At 47.6% G+C, this 20,414-nt stretch overlaps 2 protein-coding genes across 5 annotated transcripts in view; both read right to left on the bottom strand.

Moving 5' to 3' along the window:
- Nucleotides 1-20,414, bottom strand: part of LOC144153757 (uncharacterized) — a 592,200-nt gene that overhangs the window by 559,339 nt on the left and 12,447 nt on the right. The window lies entirely within an intron of this gene.
- LOC144153359 (uncharacterized) lies at nucleotides 15,785-17,280 on the bottom strand. Its single transcript, XM_077685010.1, has one exon. It carries the CDS (start codon nucleotides 17,255-17,257, stop codon nucleotides 15,785-15,787), a length of 1,473 nt encoding a protein of 490 aa, XP_077541136.1. The 5' UTR covers nucleotides 17,258-17,280.

A 20,414-nucleotide genomic window follows, 5' to 3' on the forward strand; every position in this document is an offset into this window, starting at 1 on the left:
TACACCGCCCATCAATCTGTACCTGCATATAAAAACAACTAAGCGAATAGCAGCGTTTGTGTTTTTCTGTTTGCCATTCCCCATTGTGACAAACATCGGCCCCCGCGACAGAAAAATAATAATTTGTAAACCCTGCTTTTAACACTGCGCCCAACAAAACCAAAAGCTTTTCTTTGCGACAAATGCGCCGTTGTGAATGACAAAATGACAACGTACTACCTCGAACACAGCGGTTAAGCCATTTTTGTTCACTGCGTCTGGCGTCAATGTCTAGCGTGAATGACAAATGGGGGCGGCGGGAACCTCTGTGTGTTTTAACGTGCATTTAGTCTGCCAGGCTTGAACAGCAAATCATTTCTTCGACGTAGTCTGTCACATATTCAAGTACGAGAATTACCTGCTGGTTGCCACACCTATTCCGCGATTGAAAATGGCGTGAAAATGGCAAGAAATATAACCCATACCTATAAGAAGTTATTTACTGGGGCCGGCGACAGATGCCTGCAATGATTTCGAGAGTCTGGTGCATTCGTGATGCATTCGCGATGATGTCGATAGTCTGGTGCATTCGCGTCAGCGGACGCTGATGGCTTTGAATCTGAGGTAGCTGTACGTGTGAAATTGGCGTTGCTGCAGGGCGCGGTAGCGAGTTAAAGCTGGCTATCCGAAAGAAGCGCCATTGTGTATGGATGCTGTCACCAAGACCGGAAACAAAGGAACCGTGCAGAGCTTGCTCCTATTTATTTCTCCCTCGCGCGCACGCAAAAGAAAAGGCTGCAGTGGCAGTTGTGGTCAAAGCGGTGTCCTATCTGAATAAGGGATACCTTCGTCCTCGCATCTCAAAAACGTATTAACACTTTTAATATATTCGAAACAACAGCCACGAAGTTAGCTATTCCAAGCAAACTAAGTGCATGCATCTAACCAGCTGCTCTTCGCACCATAAGCAGCTTATTCTATGCCCTAAATCCCTCTCTCACAGCCTTTTGTGTCCCTCAGCCGCAGCTCACGTACAATGCGATGACTAGTAATTTGGGCACAACCCGTGTGGCCTGCAGGGAGTGAACGATGTGTAACTGTACCGGTGGCGTTGCGATAAGCCTCGCTCGTGTTCCATAGAACTAATGAGAAACAGTTCGTTCGGCACTGTTATAGCAAATCTGTTTACGACCAGAGTTCCGTGCATCTTTTGTTCTGAGTGGACAAAAACGCTGTCCTGTGTTTGTCCGTAAATCCAATCGCGCGCGTAATTAGTTTCCTCCGGCTCCCCAAGGTGGCGGTAGTCGTCCACGCTCCAGCACAATCCCGAGGTCCCGCGTGTCCTTGAAGAGCGAGGCGTTTATGTGAGCACGTTTGTTTGTTTGTTTGCTTGCTTGCTTGCTTGCTTGTTTGTTTACTTGCTTGTTTGCTTACTTGCTTGGTTACAGGCGGCTGCTGTCGAATTAAAACACATGTGCGGAGAACGACGCGTTTCCGGGCGCGTTTTGCCTCAGTGGAAACCGCTCCGTCGGCAGTCAGGAACTAAGGCCAGAGGACCAGTTTTGTGGCTGAAAAAAAAAAAAAAAAAACGCCTGCGGGAACGCACCCCTCTCCGCAAAAGTGTATGGCGCTCGTTCGCTGCAAACGACCGATTGATTGATTGTAGGGTTTAACGCGCCGACGCAACGCAGGCGATGAGGCGCGCCGTAGTGGAGAGCTCCGGGTTAATTTTGACCACCTGGGGATCTTAACGTGCGCCGAAATCTCGTACCCACGGGCGTTTTTGCTTTTCGCCTCCATCTGGAAAGCGGCCGCCGCGGCCGGGAATCGAACCCTCGACCTTGTGCTCGGCAACGCAACGCCTTAGCCACGGAGCCACCGCGGTGGGTGCAAACGGCCGAGCCCACGCCGTTGGCGGCGTCGTCGCCGCTACTTTTCACAGCAGGGCGCAAAGAGTCGAGTAAGGGCAGTACGGTAAGGGCCGGGGTCGTGGCAGGACCGCTACTCTAGTAGCCCGAAAAAAAAAAAAAATCTATCGGCGCCCCGAGTTCGTAAGTTTGTTCAGAATTCTGCGCCACCTCGTCTTCGCTGGTCGTCCACCTTCAGAGAGTGGAATGCCTCGTGATTTTTTGCGCCTGTCAGAAAATAATCAGGCACGCCCGCAATTTACAGCGCCACGGGCGGAAAGGCTCGGGACGCAGCAACGGCGCACATAGGCGGGAACCACGAAAATTTTAATTCGTTAGCGAACGGAGCTTCGATGTTTCCGCGTTCAGCCGGCTCGTATAATGAACTATGCGCGGCCTTCTTGCGATTTCCAGAGGAACCATAAGAGAGACCGCCTTCATAAATTACTTTGTTATAAACTTCAGTTCTCGCTGAGGGCGCTCTGTGATGACTCGACGTCATGAACGGCATACTCAAATTATCCCCGTAATCCCATCCCCCCCCCCCCCCCAACACAACGAAGCAAGCCGGTGTGCAACTCCACAGCACGCCGTTACGAATATTGGCTTTTCTTGAGATTAATAGGCCTCATTTTTTTTTGAAAAGGCCATCGCGACCAACTTGAGTGCAAGGAATTCGCAGTAATACAGCGAGGAAATAAAGCAAGCACCGTCTTACTGCAACTTTATATGCTCTACTGGCTAGCGAAATGGTGAACTGAATGATACAATGATGATCCGAACATATTATCCACACTATTTTCTAAAGTATACACAATGAACACCACAGCTCCGCCTGCAGCCCAGATTCGGTCAGCGAAGGAGGCAGTAATTTAATCAAATCACTGTTCAATCCCTTGCAGTGCGGTACGCGAGACCCAAACATAATTAATTTTTGTTAACAATTGCGATGATTTCGTTTGCATTATATTGTCGCGGATGGCATTGGGACCTCGACAGGAGACAGGCTGCAGGTGAAAACCAGGTGTTAAATTGCCGCGAACCAAAAGCGAGGAAAAGCGAGGGAAACGGCTGCCGAGCTCGCTGAACCCACGCTGCCAGCGTTCCCTTCTTCTATTTTCTCGGTTACAGGTTGATGACGATCGGAGATTGCTCATTGAATCACCGACGGTGCAGGCGACGTTGCAACGATCATAACTAGAGGCCGGATTTTTAGGCACTAAAAAAGCACGTTTTAGGCGCCAAAAATAGGCGGCAAAAACAACGTTTTAGGCACTAAAAAGAATAAAATAGGCGCAATAAATTTTTAGGTAAAGGCTAATCATTTCAAGTGAAGACGTGAGCGAACTGTAAGCACGACAGGAAATCCAAAAATGTCATTGCTATGAGGCCACAATAGCAGTAATAGTTCAATTCAATTCAATTCAATTTATTTTTCTCTCATAACAAGTTCTATACATTGACCTTAGACGTGGAATTTCCCCGTATTACCTCTGGGCTAATGGCGATCAACAGGCTTAATTTCACAAGCGCATTGCTTACATACATGTTCAGATGCGAAAGTCACTCAAGCGTCGCATATTGTGAAACAGGCAGGAGAAACAAAATACTTGAAATATGGTAATACTGATTTATAAAAGCGCAAAGTTATGTCTGCCTGACGCAAAAGAGGACCAGGTTGAAAGAAAATAATAAATGCAAGATATACAAGGATTGTTAAGACATTAAAATGTTGTTACGTGAGAACTTACGTACAAACTTTAGCAATTTTCTACAGGTACCTTAATTATACAGGCAAGACCTTTCAACACTGCCAAATACACATACGCTCATTCGAAGTATAAATATTAAGAATTGTGTTTGGACAGAACCCGGAACCTAGTTTAAGAATCACTATGAAAATTATAGAAACAATAGGTAACTACCAGCATCTCCAGATTTCCGGGTTCAAAATTATGCCTCTTGTCGCTGAGAATGAGTTTGTACGCGGAGAACGAACGCTCGACGTCGACAGATGTGATTGGTGCGTACTTATACTTGGGAAGATTCGATGGGTTAATTGACACTGGGATCCTACAGTGCTCACCAGCAAGGACTTCTGAAGCTTCTTTAAGGACAGAAAACTCCTTGTTTTTGTCCAAGACCGATTGCAGCTTCGCACGTGCCTTTTCGGCGACGGGTCCTTCGGGAATGGTGGCGATTCTTTCTTGTGCGTGGAGAATTAGCGCAACGTTCGTAACAAGAGTTTCTCCCGCACTTTCAAGTTTTTTGATAGAATCCGCTAAGAACGTGAAGTTGGCGCAAAGGTACGCGAGGTCTCTTGGACGGCTATTCACGGAGAGGACAGCTTGAGCCTTTGTGACTGCAACACTCTCGTCAATTGGAAGGCCCTTGATCACGGCCTTGATGTCCGAAAAGTAGCAGTTGTAGTACTCAACAGCTTCTAGCCACGTTCCCCATCGTGTAACGGCGGGTTCTGGAGGAAGGGGCACATCAGGCCGCATCTCCTTGAAGACGCGCACGCGAGAGGGTGCACTCTCTCGCAGTACTCGACGATTGCTTGATGCGACGGTTCCTTTAGAGAATCAACCCAACGGAAACACCAATGGAACCACCCAGATGCGTTGCATCACACCAGGGTTCCCGCGATGGGCGGTGGGCGTAATTTTTCCCCATCACTTTCTTTGCCCCTGACGGTATCATAGTTCCCCTAGGGAGTAGAGTTGTGCGTCCACCGCCAAGTCCAACGAGAAAGCCACCCGTAAAGCATGCAGAAGCCGCCGCTCCGGTTGCACCGGCGCAAAGGGAGGAGGGGGGGGGGGGGTTGAAAAGAGCACCAGGTTGAAACCCATAGAATTCAGAACAGTAAATATTTCCAGGTAGAATGAATAAATGTATCAAATTGCACTCGAAAGCGAAACTTGATGCTACATAGTGCTGATTTAGGCGCCAATTTGAGAAAAAAGGCATTTATAGGCATTTATCGGAGTTTAGGCACCAACACCCAAAATAGGCATTTACAGGCACTATAAAACCACCATAAAAGCCATCCTTGACGTCCAATTCGTGCTCATATATGAAATGGGGTGATAGGAACGCAAGGAAAAAAATAGGCATTTGCCTAAAATCCGGTCTCTAATCATAACTGACAGCTCTGGCAATACGCTCACTGGAAGTTTCATTTATAGTCATCACGAAGTTTACCACAGATTGTGATGCATTCCCAGCTCGAAGCCATCATAATAATCTTCACAGTGAAAAGCCAGGAAGAATAATCCTTCTCAAAAGCTGACCCTTCAAGAGGACGATTCTCTTGTGCCATCGACGTAGCACACATCGACTGCAATTTGTACTTTGAAGCCTTCCAGCCCTTGAAGTCTTTGAAGCCTTCCAATACCTCTGTCCGGTGCGCCTTGTACGCAAGGTAGACGACAGCACAAAGCCTTCGAGTGCCTACCGATATCGCGTGACTGTAAACGTTACATCCTTCCTTAGACGCAAAAAGGAAAACAGTTTCACAGCTTGTTCTTCCCGCTATCGCCTTGCAAAGCGATACGACTTTTGTGACACTTCGGTAACCGCCGTCATCCCTTCGTGGTAGCTGTGCCCACATCTCAACTCCCTGGAAGACCACACTATCATTCAAACGGCACAATTTGGTTTTAAGAGCAGTTTGCGCTATAGTGTTCAGGCCTCAAAACTCGCTTCACAATTCCCACTGAAAAACTAACTCCCCTCGACATTTCTTCCGCGCCAACATGCCAACTACCCCTTTCCGGCTATTGTCTCCCTTTGGTCAATAAACGGTCTACAACACAACGAAACTCCACCCTTGACACTTCTAGAACGTTCCGGACAATATACAGTCGCCGTTGCACGCTCTGTACTTATTTGTAGGTCGCACAGAGGCTTACTTTCTTTCTGCTTTCAGGATGACAAAAAAAAAAAACAACTCCCGTAGAAAATCTTTCAGATTTCCGCTACCGGTTGCCTTGGGCATCCCTCTTTCACGCGATGGCCTCTCGTTAGCTGCTAACGGCTGCGCGTCCGCCGTAGTCCCCTTCTGCCTGCGTTATCGCAATGGCCGCTCACACCGTCTTCGAAGAAGGTGTGAGCGGGCATACTAAACAATTAAACCAATACTAAACAACTCGCTGTTTGACCCTAATATCTTGAAATCAAAATAGCTGTTGTAATTAAACCATGTCTGGCCACATACAGTTGAATGAGCTACACCCTGCTCGACCTCATCGACAACAAATCATCATCATCATCATCATCACCATCACCATCACTCGGAGACAGTTTTCGAAGCACGTGATCCGCGTAATCCGCGGACTGGTGACGGCGCGAGAAGGCATGCTTTGCGAGAAGGCTCACACAGCTCCTTTCAGCAGTGGCAAACAAACCCTTGAAGCGGAAAGTGAAAGCAGGTAGGGCGAGTGAGTGAATACAGTTTATTTAACATCAAGCGTCATCTTAGGGTACTCTCACGGTGGGCGGTGTCCTCAACGAGAATACCTTACAACTTGCTAGCGAGATGTGTCCTCACCGCCAGCTAAGCTGCAGCGTAGCTGGTAGTGCTGAGCTGACCTCAGCTTTATCCGCCACTGGGTTGTAACCTCAGGGAGCGAAAGTGAAAAACAAACTCACCTAGACGCTAGAGGACGGCTCTAGGTTGGGGGAGGACGTTTGGCCGAAAATCGCGAGGAGCACTGCACTGCTCGCAAACGAAACCTGAAGCAAGCGCCCGGTTCGAACGTCCTCGACGTGCGGTCGAGAGACCGCCGCCGTTGCTGCTAGTGCTGAACCCGCTACAGTCCTCGCAACACGCGACTGCAGCGGTCAAACGTTCGGCTGCATACTAGAATGTAAGTTTTTTTTTTCATCGCATTGTCTGCCTCCCCATCTGCCCGGAAAATATAAAAAAATCAAGAACAGAAGTTGTTCACGAACTCGGGTTTTATTCGCTGCAGCTGCTCTGATAACGTACATGTCTTTACGTATAGCTTCTGATTCGGGATCGTGTCGGCAACGTGACCTCACTGAGAGCTTGTGACACAGCGCTCTACGTATGCTGTGTCACCAGATCAAAAGAAAAAAAGGGGGGAAAACACTGCGAGTGCAACAAGCGGGCCGCCAAAGAATGAGGAATAATAGAAAATAGCGAAAGAGGCCAAGCCAAGGAAAAAACGGTGGAACAAGTGCGAATTCTCGGAAACTAAAAACCCCAATGACGTATGCAAAATGCAAAGGAGGAAAAACAAAACAGACCTAGAAAAAAAACACCAAAGAAATGAACGAGGGGGGTGTGAGACGTGTGACGTGGGAAGGCCGACAGCTGTACAGCCGCGCTGCGAGTGCAACGGAACGTGCGTCACAGACGGGACGCAAATATACGGCCGATAAACTGACACTGCCGCCGGCTGCTTACGGCGAACAACCACCTTTTGAACTCGCACGGCTTCGCGAGGAGATTTGTAGGTGAGACAGCGTAGCTAGTGCCTGTCATGTCACACCTACAGCATTCAGGGTGAACTAGGGCAGTAACACAAACTCTAAAGTGATCCGCGGATCCCAAACCATTGCGATGAAAACAGCTCTCTCTCTCTCTCTCTCTCTCTCTCTCTCTCTCTCTCTCTCTCTCTCTCTCTCTCTCTCTCTCTCTCTCTCTCTCTCTCTCTCTCTCTCTCTCTCTCTCTCTCTCTCTCTCTCTCTCTCTCTCTCTCTCTCTCTCTCTCTCTCCTCTCTCTCTCTCTCTCTTTCCTATTTGTTTTCTACCAGGGAGGAAGCCTGTTTTCTTCTGGCTTCGTGCTGTGAAACGTTTTACGTAAAAAGTCCCTCATGAGGCGAATTTTGACCCTCTTCCGTATACCCGGTTTTTAGGAGTGAGGAACTCTTTCCGAAAGGGCCCGTTTTCGCAACACAGAGGCACCAGAAAACACACTTTAGGCGAGTCGTTTCGTGAAAACAAAGGACAAAAAAGACCACACACCACAAACGCCTGCTCGTGCTCTCGTTCTGTCTTCTTTTATTTTTTTTAGCAAAAAAATATGCCGACAGTTGTTTCTACATAATCAACTAACTAAAAATACCGTACCGCTTCCATGGCTTTTCATGTAGCGGTAAAGGGGGTACCATTTTTACTTAAACTGCCAAAGCCGGTATACACGGATGCAGGCTGAAATCCGGTCTTACAAATTTCAGGTTTCACCAATGTTTATATTGTACCAAAAAATTCCACTCGTCCGTTTGCTAGAAAAGACCTCGACCAAAGGAAGATCCTTTTAGTATAGACTCCGGCCCACCACGGTCTACCGGGAAAGGAACTGGCCCGCGCAACCGCTCGAGCTCTTGCCAACTGAACTGTGTTACCGACGACGCCACCACAACCACCATTATGCCCGTACCAGACAGCACAGGAAGGCCAAGAACAAGCACACATTATTAGATCACACAAAGACGGGCTAGTCACATACAGGGATATTATAAATCACTACAGCTAAGCCAGATGAATATATCCACCGGCCCATCACACCCTTACCAGAAAAGAGGCGACGGAAAGAAGTCACGTTGCGACCAGAAAATGGGTGACGCGGTGACGATTGCAGACAAGCACTTTTCTAAGCCATGTTTCTCTCAACCGTTGCTATCTAACCCTCTATTTAAACCTCTACACTGTGCAACAGCAGAGCAGACCTACACCACACAACATGGCAGGCCTGCCACGAGCTGCAGAAAAATTGCAACCGACAATAACAGCAAGTCAGATATCCATACACTTAGAAGGTGCCATATAAAACAATGGGAGACTGCTCTTCTCAGCCCCACACCGGAGCCACAACTACAGCAGTTCGGATGACAGAAGCCGCCGCTAGGGTCCAAGGAATCCTGGCAGACCACTGGGGGAGGAAGACCGTCCAAGGCGTCTACCTTTTAGAACCCATCGCGGGCATTAAATAAACTCTTCCGTTCACCAATGGGGCTTATTGCATTTGAATATCTGATTTTAACGTGGTCTACAACCCAAACCAATTACACGAACGTTTTTTTTTTTTTGAAAGAAAAGCGGGAGATTGTCGGAACATAGACATGCCCACCTAGTGCTTGCAAACCGCTGACAGTTGACTACAGGAATACATAAAAAAAATAGCAAAAGTTGTTGCCTAAGGAGAACCTCTTCCGTAGCCACAGCGATAAATTATGTCCACCGGCCGTGCCAAAAGTTTCAGGAGGCTGTAATTGCTATCGCGAATTATCAAAAGCGCAGAAATGTTTAACAGCTTTGTTTGCGGACCGAACGAGACGATTATGTGGACGAAACAATTTCCCAACTAATAAATCCGGTACCAAACTTCCTGCTTGTCAACATAGTTCAGCAAAAAGGAAACATTCAGGCTTTTTGCTGTAAAACAATAATACGGAACTGATACTAGCAGTGCTCTTTTAATTAAGAAAAGACGGGGCGCAATTTTCGTGAAAGCAAACGGAAGTCAACGGGCTAAAAACGACAGTTTAACCACAATATACAAAAAAGGCCTCGCGCTGGAATCTTGTGGCGGCTCGCAACAGTTGCAAAAAGGGCCCCAACAGATGGCACGGCAGCAGTGTGAACGCGGAAAAATTGAATTGACTTGTACGAGCCTTCATGGTGTTTATCATTAGAGAAGCGAAACGGGACAGGAGGAGAAGAGTGGAAGAGGTGGGATGGGGGAGAAAAGAGAGGCAATTACGTGACAGAAGCGACAGAAGACTACAGTCTTTCGACGACATTTGCAGCGAAGCTGGCAGATAAGCGGCCAATTTTTTGTTCTTTATTTGTAATCCACGCGAGGAAGGAGCAACAGACCCACCCTGCCGTTTTTATTTCTACATTTGGTGATCATCCATGTTCAGATAAAAATGTTCACTGCTTCCGGTGAATGACGCGTTGACGCATTATTTGTGAAGAGACGCCGAAGAATTGTAGGGTCAACTCGCTGGAAACGATGTTTACCTTTTATTTATTTAAAAAAAAATATTTTCGCAGCCGACATCCTAGAAATATGACCCCTGTATTAAAAAGCAGACAGAAACAACGCGGCGGGGCTCCTTAATTAAATTTTGTCCGTATGTTACAGGTAAATCTGAACAAAACGTTCATATCAGTCGATTTTTATAAAACTGCGGTATGGCCCGCTTCAAAGACAGAGGGGCGGGAGGAGGGGGGAGATGCCACCCTGGCGGATGTCACAGATGTCGCCGGAAATGTCCCAACTGCCTTTTGGCAGCACCTTGCGACAAGTGAACTATCGCAGCACAACCACTCTCCATCCCAAGGGGACTCCCAATTTTCGAGACGAAAAAAATAATGCGAGCGAAAAATTGGCAGCGATTCCCTCTATCCCGTCACATGAGACGCCGCAGCGTCAAATGAAACGATTTCCCCGCACAATTTTTGTTGGGTGAACTTTGTTCGTTTCCAGTATTATTTCCTTTTCTTTTTTTTTTTTTCTTTTTCTTTTCCTTTTCAATTTACCAGCGGCGCCCAACGGGTTTCGCCGCTCGCCGTGTCGGGGCAGATGCTGTGTTGGCATGAGAGGAGAGGGCGATGCACGAAGGCATCAGCGAAGTGTTTAAGCTTGGCCGAGGGAAAGAGCGGGGGTTAGGGTGTCGTCTTATAAGCCTTCAGCGCCCCCTTCCCTCTCCAGTTGTGTCAAAATGTGGACGTCAAATTTTCAAGCTGGGAAGTTCATAGAAAACCGTACGCTTGTTTGTTCCTATTGAGTGCAGAGCAATTTTGGGGCCAGGCTCGTCGTCGTAGCTCGACCGCTGTCACGCTATCGAGCCACTGCACACACCCGCCGTCACTCACCCAAACGAGAGGCTTTGAAAAGATACCCGCTTGTCCCCGACTCCGTCTTCGGGCCAACAGTTAAGAGGAAACATGAACAAGAGGTTTATATAGGCAGAGCCGTTCGACACTCCTGGAATCGTTGGCACTGGTCACATATGTCCCCGTTAGTTTTCGCAAAGAAAACTGCCGGTACATTTGAGGCAAAATATATTGTCACGAAGAGAAGTCGAAGAGGACGAAGTTGTGTGCGTGGTACGCGGCTTTGCCTGGTGCTGTGATGGACGTCATCCTGTAAATATATCGCTTCGCATTCAACCATTGTTCCCGTCATTTGTCCTGCCGCCACGTAACAATATGTAATTAATGGGCAGTCTCCGCGTTGATTTAGTTATGAATGCTCCTTGGGTTGGGTTTTACGATAGGAAGCGAAAAAAAGTGGCCGTGAAAAAAAAAAAAAAAAAAACGACGCGTCGATAACGGCGGAGTAAGGCTCGAGCACGTGCGAGATGAAAGCAAGCACAAAAAGAAGAGAACTCCCGTTTGTGCTGTTCCAGGCGGGGCATGCGCGAGCGCTGCGAAGGCGGGAAAATTGAATTGCAGTGGGAAAACCTCTGTTCAATTCATCAAGAGAGGGAGTGAGACAGGACGGCGAGGAGCGTGAATGGGTAGTAGCAGTGAGCAGATAACGGCGTCACATCCATTATGGCGAACCACTGCTCTGCACTTCCGATAGCTTTCGCGTTGAGTGGAACGGCGGCTATAATTTTTAAAGACGATAGTCTTTCTTGGGCTATTTAAACCCAGAAATTTTGGTCTGTCGGTATGTCTGTCTGTCTGTCCGTCCGTCTGTCTGTCTGTGACTCGATTCATCCACCCGGCCAAAGTAAAATTGATATTGCGCAATAGTCTTATATACTCACAGCCACATGTAAACGTCTAAGCCCGGTTTATATGTTCATACTTGTCAACTTTGTTGAACAAGAAGAAGATATTACGCAAATATAAGACAAGAAATTAGTACACAAGGGATATTTACAGTGTTCTTTTATTTAAAAAATCATGGATGCTTGGTTTTTCGATAGCAAATGATATTCTACATCTACTGCAGAAAACCGCCGCCTCCTGGCGGCAGATGAAAAATCACGCGGCAACAGCAACGAAAGGCTCCACTAGCTAGGTTCCACGTTCTGCTTGGAACGCACGTGGAGCACGGCCACGCGGCTCTACAAACCTTCTATAGTCAGTGACAGCTTAACTCTGCAGCGGCATTCCTCACATCAAAGGGAAGTTGTGCTCATCCGCAACCAATGGCATCTCGCCGTTTGCGTGACGTCACCGACGAACGTTTGGAAGGAGAACTACTTCTAATATGGCCGCGCTCGCTTGCCGACCGCCGTTCCGCCGTCGCGGCGTCAAGCCAGCCAAGCGTCAACGACCTTGCCGGGACCAAAGCGCTGTACGCCGGTTGCGATTGTGCTGTAGTGCATCAAGAACGCGTTTGTTTCGTGATCGTTGCTTGTTTCGTGTACGTCTTTGTAGTGATTTGTACATCAGGAAAATGTGGTGGTCTGTTTTTGTGCGCACCGTCGTCACCAATCAACCGAGAACATCAAGGCTGCACTATTGCTGGAGTGACTGTGGAAAGTGTTTTTGCGTAACGCAAGCTCTCTGAGGGGATAATATGAGTGGCTTTCTTGTACGGCAGTAGCGGTGACCAGTTGCAAGGGTTATTTTTTCGTGCTGTGAACGTAAGCTGCGCCCGGTGTTGAGTGCTAGGCCTACGTAGTTTGTGCCCGTCTGGCCTGACGACGTGCAGGGTTGTGCTCGCGTGTGCGACGTGTTGTTTTTGTCGCGTACGGGCGGCTGGCCGTACAACAAGTATCGCGTTATACTTGACTTATAACAGCGGACGGTACCGTTCATTACCAATTAGCATCGGCAGCGCATGTTGCTCTGCCTGGTCGAGGTACAGCCGGAGCAACGATGTTTTTTTTTTTTCTTTTTTCTACCTGGCGTAAGCATGCATGATTACAGCATTATTGGAGAGACGTGAGAAGAACGAAACGTTCGCGCACAGTCGTCTGAGACTGCGTAGCTTTAAGCAAAAAAACAATAGTATGAACGAACGCGAGTATTGAACACGTAATCAAATGCAGTGACTGGATTGTAGCTGCTTGTAAGAGGGTAACTAAACACTCGCAGTGTATGATTGCTTGATATTGAACTCAGTCATTGCAGAAAGCTGGAAGTGTGGCCCCGCGGCAGGACTTCACGTGTTTTCGATACATTGCGAAAACTGCTCTTGTGCGCTGCGTTGTATATGGTGTTGGTAGCAAATCAAAGCGGCATGAAAGAAACTGAACGCGTGGACTGAGCTCAAATTGCCTTGTATTGTGTCTGCAGTGTTGGGATTTCTCAGAAGTGTAAGCTATTAAACTTGTTTTAATATAGCTCCATGTATTTCGGATTTCAGAGCTCTAAACCAACAGTTTATCTTGCCGTCGTCTTTCAGCAGAGTTTGTGTGATGGCCTTCACCAGTAATAAAAATTTAATTACAGTTTTGTTTCATATTGGTGGCTGTGGTTTAATGCTTACATTCTTGTGCTCCTGCACTGAATATTTTATGGAGTTTTACAACAGAGTTTACATTCAAGTTAAAAGGATTCAGAATGTTTAGTGGCAGATAAACCAATGTTATTCTACAGGGTGGGGCAAATGTTTGAGAGACTTCCCATAGCACTTTAGCTCATTTTGATTCAACACCTCTTCCCCACGCTTACATATTTCTATATGCATGCACGATATCGGCTATCATGTTTCCACAACTGTCCTTTATTTCGTTCGACAAGGCTGTCTTGAACTCGAATGGTCGATTGATAAATCGCAACTGCAAAAAAAGAGAGAGAAAAGAAAAGCACAGGGGATGTTGTTATTGCTGCAGAAATGGTGGCAAGAGTGAGATAGGTTTAATAAAGTGGCTGAAGGTTATTTAGGTTGAAGAGCTGTAGTGATAATTGCCAACACTTCTGTAGCAGATAGAAATGGTTTACATCAACCCTTAAGAGTACCATGTCACTGATTTCCAAACACACACTGTTGCTTCTGGTTATACAGCTGTGGTAAGAATAGAAAACAACAATGCAGCATATCAAGATGGTTTAACTTCAAGCCTTCGCAGTGTCATGGTGCTGCTTTTCAAACACGCTCTTTTGTTCCTGGATGTAAAAATTGGGAAAGTTTGCTTAGCAGGTTGCAACGCTTAGATGTTACGACTTTAAGGTGCTTGCTGTGTCACTCCTTTGCAAGGGTGGATTGTTGCTTCTGGCTAGGAAGCTACGCAAGAATGAAAGGCTCTTATACGTCAAAATGAATTCAGGCCTTCATGCTCTGAAGTCGCTGCTTCTCATGCATACACTGTTGCTTCTGGCCGTGAAGCTGCGGTGAGAGTTGAAGACACTCGTGAAATACATTAAAATGAATTCAGGCCTTCATGCTGTTAAGTTGCTTCTTCTCATGCACACACTTTTGCTTCTGGCCAAGAAACAGTGGTAAGAGTTGAAGAAAGAGTTGCTGCATACTTTATTTCTGCTTATGGAATGCCTACTGCGAGATCAGCCCTCAGGCCTGGCATGCCCGCAAACTGCTCAGAACTATTTTGGACTGCCAAATGAGAGAGCGACTACTTTATTACACAATAATGCGAGAGTGGACCACTTGTTTCCTTGCAACTGCAGGCGATTTTGCTAACTCGAAGATGCATAGCCCACTGATACTGCAATTGATTGTCTTTCAAGGAGCACTACAGGCAAAATAAATTTGTTTTAAGCGAAATATCATACGTTTCATAGCTCTCTCATATTTTCTTTGATGACTAACAATGACTTGTTTGCTGAGAATTGAACCTGGTGTTTCCGTCTACTATATCCCGTCCATTTTTTCAATGTGATTGCACTCAGTTTTAATTTGCCCGTTTCTGTTGCATGCATGCACCAGTGGTAAGCAGGTACAGTAGGCTCTGATGTTGACCCGCATGCAGGCATCTTTTGGCTGTGCTTGTATGCAAGGCGAAATGTTTCAACAAAAAATTGAAACAGCACTAGCCGCTTGGACTGAGGCATCCTGCTTTATGTTTGGTAGCTGAGCTTTCCACCCTTAAAAGAAAGCGCACGAGTAAGTTCCCACGTCCATTAATTTACGTTTTAATGTGCCTGACCCAGTGTTAGCTTCAGAAAAATGTTTCGGCAAGCTCCACCAATTTTGTGATTCACCATTCAAGACTTCTGATGTCACACCGTGTAGTGTGGGAAAGTGTATGGGGCAGTGATACCTGGTTTTATGCTTATTGCTTTTTATGTAATGAAAAGACTCCGCTGCTGCTGTGAGTGGTATGTTTGTATTCACGACACTCTGCTACTACTTATACAGGCCAACTTGCTTTTAGACTTCAGTACACCTTTACGGCATTGTGCTTACCACCATCAGTCAAAACCACTGGCGTCGCTGCTACTGGTGCAATGGTTAGATGTGCAGATAGTACAATCTTTTCTTCAGCTAGTGGTATAGTTATCTTTCTGTGTTGTTGAAACGTATCAAAGTACTCTGTTGCTATTTCATAAGACACTGTTTTTCCTGCCATTGTTTTAAGTCCTAGATCGTAAAGTTTTGAGAGCAGACAGGGATGGGTGTCACCAAGGCCCAATTCCGCCAAACAACATTTTGGTAGCCTTTAAAAAGGCTGTTTCATCATGGTGATGGTGGAGACGGTCGAGTGCTGATGGTGGCAAACACCAGAGACGTTGTCGACCCACTGCAGTCCAAGGATGCGGGGTCAATCCCAGCCACGGTGGCTGCTTTTCTGATGGAGGCGAAAAGCGAAAACGTCCGTGTGATAAGATTTCGGCGCGCGTTAAAGATCCCCAGTTGGTCGAAATTAATCCAGAGCTCTCCACTACAGCGGGCCTCATAGCCCAGGTGTAGCTTCGGCGTGTTTAACGCCTCCAACCAAAGCGGTTGGTGCTGTAGGAATCAGCTGTGCCATTGGAAGTGCTGTCGTCGTCGTTTTCAAAGCTCATCAACAGGCCAAACACCTGAGATGTCGCTGTCAGAAGCAGTGGCGTCGTCAGAAGTGCTTTCGTCGTCTTCCTCAAGCGTGATGACGATTGGGTCAATGTGGTCACTACTGCACGTCACTTGCTGAAACTTTTCCTCGAGCGTTTGCACATGCCTCACAGCCTCCCGCCAATGTTCGGCTGTGACTTCTGCGACCTTATCCTTGAGCAGCTGTTCAACATGTGTAATGTTGAATGTCGTGTTGGCTGCTGCCACAGCGTTCTTCACTTGCGCCCAGATCAGTTCAATAGGATTGAACTCGCAGTGGTAAGGCAGTGGCAGCCTTACCACGATAAAGCCTGCCTTCTGTGCAGCCGTGTCCACTCGGTAGCTGATGAAGCGTGGCTTCACACGAGCAACTATTTCCAGCAGCTGCTTCTTGGTAAGCCCAGCACCGTACTGGACCCCTTTGCTGTCCAACCACTCTGTGATAGTTCCCTTGAGGGAATTCGTCGTTGGCACTGCCTCGTTCCGCCGTGAGTGGTAGGAGGCATTGTCCATCACTATGACGCTACCACTCGGGAGCCTCTGCAGCACACCGTCAAACCAGCCTTCGAAGCGGGGGCCGTCCATTTCTTCGTGGTAGTCCCCTGTCTTTTTGCCACGGAACACGTCGAGACATCCATCAACGAAGCCATCTTTGCTGCCTATGTGGGTTACAATGACCCGCTGACCTTTACCTGACGGCTGCTTCAGTCCCGTCGTCAGGCCGCGCCTGAAGGCGTCTGCACTGGACTTCACAGTGGTGTCAGTCCACACAGTCGAGGTCGTGTGTCCTGCCGTCACCCAGGTCTCATCTAAGTAGAAAATCTGCCGATTTTCCGCTCGGTACCGCCGAATGTCACGCAGGTACTCGTGCCGCCATGCGAGGATGTCTTCCCGATCAAGCAGCAAAGAGTTCCGGCTTCTCTTCTCCCGCTTGAACCCAATCTCTCGAAGTAGACGACGAACAGTCCATGGCTTCAGCGACGGGTCACCTGTACGCTCCGAGAACTCCTTTGTTATCTTTGCCACCGTCGGTATTTCGTTGCGGCGAAAGAAGTCGTGCACGCAGGACCTCAGCGCGTTCAACGTGAAGCTGTCGTACAAGGCACTGCGTCGCTTCTTCTCGGAATTCCGCGGGCGTTTGCGAGACGGCGTTGACAACACTCCACCAGTGGCTTGTGCCTCCTTCTTGACCGCGAACACGGTCCGCGCGCCAATTCCGAGCATATCGGCGACAAATGCGGCAGTATGTTCCACAGTGCATTCCGGCTCCCTGGCCCGCCAGAAGTTGTAGCAGTGAAAGATGATTTTCCGCGCAGTGCTGTTGAGCACATTGCCGCTCTTGTTCTTGCTTAGGGTCCTCGGTGTAGCGGTTGAAGCTCCACCAGACTCACCAGGCAAGGAAGAATCGCACGCCGATGTTACCACGTGGGGATCCATCACGGAAGAAAAGCCAGACAACGCAGAACGCACTCAGAAACGCACTCGGAGAGCCGAAGAGGGGACGAGCGGTGCAAGTGGTGTTGGTGCCGCATTATCCAGACAACGCAGAACGCACTCACAGAAACGCAGTCGGAGAGCCGAAGAGGAGACGAGCGGTGCAAGTGGCGTTGGTGCAAGTGGTGTTGGTGCCGCACACAACCGGTCGTGGTGCCGCACTATGCATGCGCGAATGCGTCAAAACCTGACGTAGGAACTAATACGCGCGTAACTTACCTGGGGCATTTTAAAAAGAAAACGGCTAAAAACATTCCGTTATGCAGAAATGTCTACTACAAAATGAAAACAATTACATGCATTCTTTCTAACGCTAATTTCTTTTTTTTGCAGGTTCGCATTTCTTTTTTTTTTCTGCCGCACCACGTTTTCTATAATGTTTTTTTTTTAAGTTGTTAGCATTGTTAGTGCGTACCTTCTAACTAAATTGTTCTTCGTGCCGTAAAAATAATTCGATATTGATGTAATTCCGTTCTTCGTAGTGATAATTTACATGCAAAACAACATTATCATCATGGAACTACATTCTGAATCGCGGAAGTCCCCCAAGGCGACCGCCTCACGCCCGCGGGCGGAGCTTCTCCTGCAGAGTTACCCTGTCAACAACTATAGTCGGCCGCCTCCATTCACGCGCGTCTCCGCCGTACTGCAGCGCTGGCATCGAGGAATCCGGCCTGTAGCAGTGGAACGCGGTAAATTCAAATCGCCTTGCGCAAACCTTTAGTGTGTTTACCTTGGGATGAGCGCGGCGGTACAGGAACAGCATGAGAGGTGAGCGGGAAAGCAAAGTGGGGCATTTCCTTGGCAAATGTCTACAAAGACTATCGTCTTTTGGCGACATTTGCAACGAAAGGTGCAGATACGCGGCCATTTTTCTTTTTTTTTCTCTATTTCGATTAACCCTGCGGGATGTAGGGCAGAGGTGAGGGCAAAAGTGGCCAAAAACTCACCATTGAATTGCATCGAGAAACGCGCTTCCGCCGTCTCGGTGTAGCAGACGATAGTAGAAGGGGTAGTAGAGCAACCGACAGTGATTTTGGAATCAGTTTACAACGATTCCAAAGAGCTAAGGAACTAGCATGCATGAGCCGCGCACGCAAGCTCACTAAAATGATGACGATCAGTGTTCTCCCGTGGTAACGGGGTGGAGTTGGACAGTGACCTTATCAGTAGCGCTGCTGTACCCTCAGCTCGACTTCGTATTACAAAAAAAAAAAAACCTCCCACAATCTCCATTACTCTATTAAAATTCCATCTTACTTTCACGCGTGCTTTTTTTCCCACGAAGATTTTAACATTCTTTTAATAAGCTCCACTGTTTTCCAATTCACTTTTTTTTAAGCTTACTAAGCCCAGAGCTTCCTGAAGCGGGAAGCCTGGATCCCCCACTGAGGACCGGTCAGATGTCTTTGCACTCTGTTACAAAATGTCGCATGCCTTCTGGTTCCCTGCCACAACGTGCGTGCGATTCTCTTCTGTACCTGCTCGTCGACAAGCCTCTTTGTTCCCAAGCAAACCGAGCGGGATTTATTTCGGCCGCTCGTCCAGGATGATTACACAAAGTTACTCAGAGCGAATACGGACTACAGTCTAGTCCACTTATAACAATATCCAAGTGCCAAGGAAATCCCATCGTTATAACCGATGATTGTTATATGCGAGTTGCTAAATAAAAATACGGAGCAGAGCTCAAAACATTTTATTTCCAGGCAAGCAAAGTTGTACTGCTACCTATTTGTGGAAAAGAAGCCATACTCGGTCAGCTTTGTTTGCTACACATGAATCTGGCGCACATCTTCTTAAAGAGCATCTATACGAAAATAATTCACGTTTTTGCGAACCGGCATCATGCGTTTTAGGTTGGATACGCCGGCTGGCTTCTCAGTTCCAAGGTGGTCATTTTTCCGACGTGCCTCTGTGTCTCCTTACGGATAAAATCGTTTCTATTCGTTTTTTGAACAGTCGGGTAAATGCCGTCGCTATTCTTGGGAATGAACAAAATACACCACGAAATGTGATCACCATTTAAAGTTTGAGCGGGAACGAAGCAGTGGTTTGCTTAGGAAAAGAATTAAGCAGTTCCAATCAACGTGAGAGCGGTCGGAAGTGCAGAGCAGTGATTAATCCACCAGAGGGGCTGCAGTTCCGTTATCCGCTCATTGCTACCGCCCATCACGCTCTTCCCCGCCCTGTCTCACTCCTCTCACGGAGGTATGTCCAATGCAATTCAAATTTTCCGCCTTCGCAGTGCTAGCGCTCCCTGAAAGCAAACACAGAAACACGTTTGCTGAAAGCAAACACAAAAAGCAAACACGTTTGCTGAAAGCAAACACAGAAAGAACAGAACAGAAAAAGAAAATAACATAGCCTTACTGCGCAGTCTTGAGCGCGTCGTTTTTCGTCTTCCGCGGCCACTGTTTTTTTTTTTTCCTTACTATCGTAAAAACCAACCCAACGGGCGTTCGTAACTAAACGGACGCGGGGGCTGCCGGTGAATTACAGATGTCGCATCAACTCTACCCGCAGTTTTCTTTGCTCTAGATAATAGGGAGATGTGTGACAAATGCCAGCGGTTCGGGAGTTTGGAGTGGTTATGACTACGTACATAAGCCGATGGATTAAGTATCCTCTTAACTCTTGGCTGGAAAGCTGAGTCGAGGGACAAGCGGGGATGTTTTCAAAGCCTCTGTATGGATGCGTGACGCCACAGGCTCTTGCGCCCGTTACGCCATTACTCCGCATGAGTGTGGTGGCTAGATAGCGTCACAGCGAACGAGCTACGACAGGCCCGGCCCCCGAAGTGTTCTGCACTTAAAAATTTGAAGACGCTGATTTACTGTTGTAACACCATGCTTCGCAGTCCCTTCGGGGCACGCTTGAGATGATCTTACTAATTCTTGTTTGTCGTCTTCCGTTTCTCACCTACATCAGAAAAAGAGGTGTTGTTGCCGGTAATCGAACACAGCAGCATAATTCCGCGCCTCGGTTGTCGCACTCCATGTTACGAGTAACCTAGAAACCCAATTGTACCACTGTTATTACGCTGCAACTATTGAACAAAATTAAAGCCGTTCCACTCAATGTGAAAGTTGTCAGAAGT

This window comes from Haemaphysalis longicornis, unplaced genomic scaffold (genome assembly GCF_048455015.1).
Source record: "Haemaphysalis longicornis isolate Haplotype H1 unplaced genomic scaffold, Haemaphysalis longicornis Haplotype H1 scaffold_9, whole genome shotgun sequence".
NCBI lineage: Eukaryota > Metazoa > Arthropoda > Arachnida > Ixodida > Ixodidae > Haemaphysalis > Haemaphysalis longicornis.